The 7500-nt window shown below is 44.8% G+C and overlaps 2 protein-coding genes across 5 annotated transcripts in view; one reads left to right on the plus strand and one right to left on the minus strand.

Moving 5' to 3' along the window:
* zdhhc6 (zDHHC palmitoyltransferase 6) overlaps positions 1–5690 on the minus strand; it is a 9758-nt gene extending 4068 nt beyond the window's left edge. For 3 of the 4 annotated variants that reach the window (XM_076296232.1, XM_076296233.1, XM_076296230.1), the window contains exons 1-5: positions 5357–5690; positions 4081–4709; positions 3632–3723; positions 3214–3373; positions 369–530 (exon numbers count right to left, since the gene is read on the minus strand). In XM_076296232.1, the coding sequence (XP_076152347.1) occupies positions 369–530; positions 3214–3373; positions 3632–3723; positions 4081–4347 (681 nt within the window). In that variant the 5' untranslated portion in view covers positions 4348–4709; positions 5357–5690. The remainder of the gene's footprint in view (positions 1–368; positions 531–3213; positions 3374–3631; positions 3724–4080; positions 4710–5356) is intronic. The other variant, XM_076296231.1, reaches the window with a different exon arrangement.
* A 1439-nt stretch (positions 5691–7129) lies between these two features.
* vti1a (vesicle transport through interaction with t-SNAREs 1A) overlaps positions 7130–7500 on the plus strand; it is a 147105-nt gene continuing 146734 nt past the window's right edge. The window contains exon 1 of the mRNA XM_076296234.1: positions 7130–7299. Coding sequence (XP_076152349.1) covers positions 7206–7299 — 94 coding nt within the window. The 5' untranslated portion in view covers positions 7130–7205. The remainder of the gene's footprint in view (positions 7300–7500) is intronic.

A 7500-nucleotide genomic window follows, 5' to 3' on the forward strand; every position in this document is an offset into this window, starting at 1 on the left:
AAGAGGACACGAGTTAGCTCACAACACTCACATGTCAGCAGCTACACAAAGCAGCAGCAAAGCACGGGAGACCAATGGCTTGCACTGCTGCTGAATTGTGTTGAAGTGTGTTAAAGTGTGTTAAAGGCCCACTATGCAACATTTTCACCATTACCAAGCCAATTTGATGGTAAACAAACTTGTAAAACTTGGCGAATCGTTCACCTAGCATAACAATACAGCATAAGCATAGTGAGTCCCTACTGAGAAAACCAGCCATGCAACTGGGTTTAACTGCTGTTGAAGTGTGTTAAAGTGTATTAAAATGTTTTGAAATAGTTCCTTTTGAATAATTCTAAGTGGTTAGATGGCCTGAATAAATGTTGCACCTGTATAACGAACAGCATCCCCACGGCGATTGTGGTGCCGAGAGCCAATCCCAGTGCGAAGAGCGTCGCTGCGAAGGCCGCCACACCAAAAGGCATTATGGGATGGTGCACACGTCTCACGGCGCTCATGTCAATCTTCACCGAGCTCCAGCCGAACGACACCTACATCACCACAGAAACAATCAGACACACCCAACATGGCCACCTACATCACCACAGCAATCAGACACACCCAACATGGCCACCAGATATGGCCACCAGACAGCAATCAGACACACCCAATATGGTCATCAGACAACAATCAGACACACTCAATATGGCCACCACACAGCAATCAGACACACCCAATATGGCCACCAGACAGCAATCAGACACACTTAATATGGCCACCAGATAACAATTAGACAGCAATCAGACACACCCAATATGGCCACCAGACAGCAATCAGACACACTCAATATGGCCACCAGATAGCAATCAAACAGCAATCAGACACACCCAATATGGCCACCAGACAGCAATCAGACACACCCAATATGGCCACCAGATAGCAATCAAACAGCAATCAGACACACCCAATATGGCCACCAGACAGCAATCAGACACACCCAATATGGCCACCAGACAGCATTTAGACACACCCAATATGGCCATCCGAGTCCACAATGTAAATAGCACATTTTAACAAGCTCAAGACGAGGATGATGACAACATCATGGTCATGATGAAGATGATGAGGTTAATAATTGCACTGATGATGATGATGATGATGATGATGATGAAGATGATGGTGACTTACGCGGTCAGAGAGCTCGGTGTACATGGTCATGATGAAGATGATGGTGACTTACACAGTCAGAGAGCTCGGTGTACATGGTCATGATGAAGATGATGATGGTGACTTACACAGTCAGAGAGCTCGGTGTACATGGTCATGATGAAGATGATGATGGTGACTTACACAGTCAGAGAGCTCGGTGTACATGGTCATGATGAAGATGATGAAGATGATGGTGACTTACGCGGTCAGAGAGCTCGGTGTACATGGTCATGATGAAGATGATGATGGGGACTTACGCGGTCAGAGAGCTCGGTGTACATGGTCATGATGAAGATGATGGTGACTTACACAGTCAGAGAGCTCGGTGTACATGGTCATGATGAAGATGATGATGGGGACTTACGCGGTCAGAGAGCTCGGTGTACATGGTCATGATGAAGATGATGATGGGGACTTACGCGGTCAGAGAGCTCGGTGTACATGGTCATGATGAAGATGATGAGGTTAATAATTGCACTGATGATGATGATGAAGATGATGGTGACTTACGCGGTCAGAGAGCTCGGTGTACATGGTCATGATGAAGATGATGAAGATGATGGTGACTTACGCGGTCAGAGAGCTCGGTGTACATGGTCATGATGAAGATGATGATGATGATGATGGTGACTTACGCGGTCAGAGAGCTCGGTGTACATGGTCATGATGATGATGATGATGATGGTGACTTACGCGGTCAGAGAGCTCGGTGTACATGGTCATGATGAAGATGATGGTGACTTGCGCGGTCAGAGAGCTCGGTGTACATGGTCATGATGAAGATGATGATGATGATGGTGATGGTCATGATGAAGATGATGATGATGATGGTGGTGACTTACGCGGTCAGAGAGCTCGGTGTACATGGTCATGATGAAGATGATGATGATGATGGTGATGGTCATGATGAAGATGATGATGATGATGGTGATGGTCATGATGAAGATGATGATGATGATGGTGACTTATGCGGTCAGAGAGCTCGGTGTACATGGTCATGATGAAGATGATGATGATGATGATCGGTGTACATGGTCATGATGAAGATGATGATGATGGTGACTTACGCGGTCAGAGAGCTCGGTGTACATGGTCATGATGAAGATAATGATGATGATGGTGACTTACGCGGTCAGAGAGCTTGGTGTACATGGTCATGATGAAGATGATGATGATGATGATGATGGTGACTTACGCGGTTAGAGAGCTCGGTGTACATGGTCATGATGAAGATGATGATGATGATGATGGTGACTTACGCGGTCAGAGAGCTCGGTGTACATGGTCAACATGAAGATGATGATGATGATGGTGACTTACGCGGTCAGAGAGCTCGGTGTACATGGTCAACATGAAGATGATGATGATGATGATGATGGTGACTTACGCGGTCAGAGAGCTCGGTGTACATGGTCATGATGAAGATGATGATGATGATGATGATGGTGACTTACGCAGTCAGAGAGCTCGGTGTACATGGTCATGATGAAGATGATGATGGGGACTTACGCGGTCAGAGAGCTCGGTGTACATGGTCATGATGAAGATGATGGTGACTTACGCGGTCAGAGAGCTCGGTGTACATGGTCATGATGAAGATGATGGTGACTTACGCGGTCAGAGAGCTCGGTGTACATGGTCATGATGAAGATGATGGTGACTTACGCAGTCAGAGAGCTCGGTGTACATGGTCATGATGAAGATGATGATGGGGACTTACGCGGTCAGAGAGCTCGGTGTACATGGTCATGATGAAGATGATGATGATGATGATGATGGTGACTTACGCGGTCAGAGAGCTCGGTGTACATGGTCATGATGAAGATGATGATGAAGATGATGATGGGGACTTACGCAGTCAGAGAGCTCGGTGTACATGGTCATGATGAAGATGAAGATGGTGACTTACGCGGTCAGAGAGCTCGGTGTACATGGTCAAGATGAAGATGATGATGATGATGGGGACTTACGCGGTCAGAGAGCTCGGTGTACATGGTCATGATGATGATGATGATGGTGACTTACGCGGTCAGAGAGCTCGGTGTACATGGTCATGATGAAGATCAAGGCAGCGTGGATGCAGCCCAGTGGGGCCAGAAGCAGGAAGCTGGTGAAGTAGGCGTGGTTCTGGTGCCCGCAGCAGTTATTGATCCAGGGGCAGTGGTGGTCCATCTTCATCACGCACCTAAGGAAGAGGAAGAGGAAGATGAGGGGGAGGAATCAGAAGGCTCAGGAGAGTTCATGTAAATAATAAAAATGTGGGTGTCATTTCTAGTTTGACACAGGTAGGTGAATCAGTTAGTTCAGCAATTAAGAAAATAATAAAATTAATTTGAAAAGCTACTATATGTTGAACCAAGCCTTTTACACGGCAGTGGTGGTGTCATAATAAGCTGGGATCCTACCTGTTAAGTGGTGGTGTCATAATAAGCTGGGATCCTACCTGTTACACTTGCGACAGTGGTGGGAGCGGGGGGCCTTGTAGCCTTGACACAGTCGGCAGAATTGGAGGTACGCCACGTCCTGCTGGTTTTCCTGAGGAGGAGGAGAGAAGGGCATCTTTAAGAGAGGAAAACACTTTCCAAACAAGTGACTGGAAAACATCTGCCAGCTTTAACAGACACATGTTTCAAAAGTCTCACAGGCAAAGGATGTGTTATGTGTGAAATGCTAGCACACTGACAGCTCCAGATGTAGACTTGATAAACCTGAGGCAGTGTTAGGATTGATTGATTGATTGATTGATTGGTTGATTGATTGATTGATTGATTGATTGACTGATTGGTAGGTAGGTTGGTTGGTTGGTTGGTTGGATGGATGATTGGTTTGTTGATTGATTGATTGATCGATTGATTGGTTGACTGATTGATTAGTTGATTGATTGGTAGGTACCGGTTTCCACTCCAGTGGGATGTAGCCAGGCCCCAGGAACATGGCGTTGAAGTAGTTGTAGAGGATGAGGACGGTCCAGTTGATGAGCATGATGAAGTTTATACTGCCCCCACTGGTGTCCAGGGGCCAGTACCAGATGATGGAGTCCAGAACGGCCATCGAGGAGCACATGCCGATGACGGACAGCGCCACTACTGGACCCCAGTGGCACAACCGCCGCAACTCGTGCAGGTTCTGGAATGTCACGATGGGGGACAGGAAGTTCATGTTTCAGACTCGTCTCTCTCGTGCGCTACAGGTTGGTAAGGAGCTCTGTGTATGTGTATGCGTATGTGTGTGTGTGTGTGTGTGTGTGTGTGTGAGTGAGAGTGTGTGTGAGAGTGTGTGAAGTCTTCAGACGCGCCGTCTGCGTCTGCTCGAGAGAGCGAGTCCTGGAGCGGGCGATGACGGACCTCCTCCTCCCTCTCTCCTCCTCAGCGTCCAGCGGTCGGCCTTGTCGCAGATCACAGCGCTCGGTTCTGTCCCAGAAGTCCTTGCTCCGGCCGTGCCTCGCATCCTTCCGTAGCGTCTCCAAGGCTGCGGCGCGCCAGGACTCAGTGCTAGTGAAGACTCGGACAGCAGGTGTCCATCTGAGAAGTGGACAAGAGAGAGAGAGAGGAGAAGGGACGACAGAAAGATTATTCACTTAGTATTTCAAATTAAATAGTCATAATAAAGACTAGTGATATAATATAAGAATAATGCTCTTAAAATAAGTATTCTGGGAGAAAATGTGTCAGTTGAGTGAAAGTTGAGCTGCATTTATTATCCTCAAACAATAGTACTCTGTCAAGCGCTGTTCACATACAGAGGAGCAGTGACTAAACTGACCAATGACATCTGCAAACGACCACTGCAACGACTGTCTGCTTTTGTGAATAAGGTTACTGTATCATATGATCACGGCCAAGCAATGCTGGGAAGAAGCTAATTACGGGGGTTTACGTCACTGTCACGCATCGCTCTTTAGCGGCATTACCGCGTGACAGTACCACTGCTGTCATCTCGCACTAAGGGCACAACACAAACAAAACAAAGCAGTTCAGTTTAGCAAAAAGTATGACATGACATTTGACCTAAATAGCAGTATAAAGGCACCTTGCTAACGTTAGCTAGCAAGCTAATGATCTTCAGTCACTGACAGTCCCTTTCTCCCGCCCCATTCATTCCCATGTGAGGTCTAAATTGGCCAGTGTAAAGTGTATAAAATGGAAGGTCAACAAAATCGTTGATTTACCCTGCATTCAAAACCGTACGTATCTTCAATCGCAACAATTTTGGTTCATCGGTCTCGTTCGTACCAACCTTTATCGCTAATATTTACCAAGCAAACAGACCACCGAACCTACTTCCGTACTGTCGTATCGATGATATGATTTCCTGTTCTCCCTGATAGATTTCAAGGGTACATTTAGTTCTGATCTAAAGCAGCCAGTGTCCCTCGAATGGTTTTGGGGATGTTGCTTTATATACCAATATGTATATTTCTGCCTAAATACGCGTAAAAAGAAAAACAAAACAAAACAATCTAAGTTTAGAGGGGAACCAGAGTTTGGGGTTTCGTAATTCAAAGTTCCATGCACAAGATTTTTCAAAATAAAAGTCACAAGCCTAGCCTCTTAGAGCCGCCTATCTACAATCTTTTTGATATCACTTAACTTACAATCTTTGATAACAACCATACAACAATTCTGTCAATGGTTGCAAACAAAGGGCACATTAGAATATCTTTGTATGACATTATATGGTTAGGGTTTTTTGTTGTTGATGTTACTTCTTTTGCTCACTGGGCTGTGTATCGCCAGGTCCGTGTGTAGGCTACTAAAATAAGGTTGCCTGAGGCAGACAAGCATACAAATGCACAGAAGCTTGAATCAGTGGCTTTGTTATATTAGGCTAACTGTGTAATTATTCTTTATAGCCTATGTATACATAACTGTGTTGTGCATGTGTTCCTTTAGTGTTACATGGGGAGAGTGTTTGACTATCTCTTGCTCTATTATGGTTGTTCTTTATTAACTGTTTAATTAACTGTTCCTGTTTTTGAGTTTGTGTTTCAGGCAATCGTGTGTGTGTGTGTTCCCTGAGAGACTTCTATAATACCAATTTGGTGGTGAAATGAGGCTTCCACATCCACAGCTGAGCTCATATGAGGTAAAGTGTGTGTGTGTGTGTGTGCATGTGTGTGTGGTTCTTTTAAGAGGGGGGATGATGGCAATGATAGATAGATAGATAGATAGATAGATAGATAGATAGATAGATACTTTATTGATCCCCATGGGGAAATTCAAGGGTCTCAGTAGCATACAGACATCACACACAACATGCACTTACAGCAGAAATGATAAACATAAGTATAAGTATAAACATATAACTAAACTTCACTGTACAATAAAGACAGTAGAAGATAAGAAAGATAAGAAAACTAACAATACTAAATACACTATATAAAATAAATTAAGAAAGTCCAATGTGCTTGAGGGTGATCAAGCATAAGACGCTTGTAGAAAGTCCAATGTGCTTGAGGGTGATCAAGCATAAGACGCTTGTAGTGACAGGGCCGGGACTGGTAAGGTGCCAAAGGGAGTGAGTGTCATGGTGAAGGTGCAAAAAGTAGTCCAACCAAAGTCCTTTAGTTATGTGTGCATGGCAAGGTGCTCAAAAGAGTGAGTGTCATGGTGGTGAAGGTGCAAAAGGTAGTCCAACAGTGCAACAGTGCAAGAGTAAGGTCTATAGACCAGCATAAATAATATGGACAAATAGGAGAGTAAAGTATAATGTAGACAAGGTAAAAATGGATGGGTCATTCTCCCTTATAGATGGATGGGTCATTCTCCCTTACTCACCCTACATCTAACACCTTTATTATTATTGATGAAAAGCTATGTATTTTGCACTATATGAATGTCAGAAAATAAATTAAGCCAGATGTATTTCTAAACAGACCCAAGTAGAAAGTAGCTCTCATCGGACACAATTTCCCGTCGCACAAGGACGTGACGTAGCCTTTCAAATTAACAGAACGCAGTTTGTTGTATTTGTCGTATTTGTTTATATTCACGCGCCTGTAAACTATCCTTTTCGTCATGTCGTCGGATTTTGAGACCTACGAACAGGACTTCGGCACCCTTACAGCCGATATAACCAACAAGATCGGCAGGATACCCAAACTAAGTGGTGGTAGGTGTTATTATTATTAGCCAACCTCAGGAACTACTCAAGCTACAGTTCTCTCGCCAGCTAACATCATCAGTGCTCACTGGCGCTAGCAAGCAAGGGTTAGCCGCTGTCAAACCGGTGGGTCACTAAGTGGCTAATGTAACGTTAGCTTCGTTTCATTTGTCATTTCTGGTGACAGTTATCTTTGCGTGAGGAATAACA

This window comes from Alosa pseudoharengus, unplaced genomic scaffold, assembly GCF_046254945.1.
Source record: "Alosa pseudoharengus isolate Yale_2024_CS ecotype anadromous, Long Island Sound unplaced genomic scaffold, YU_APseudo_1.1 YU_APseudo_1.1_scf_20, whole genome shotgun sequence".
Taxonomy (NCBI): domain Eukaryota; kingdom Metazoa; phylum Chordata; class Actinopteri; order Clupeiformes; family Clupeidae; genus Alosa; species Alosa pseudoharengus.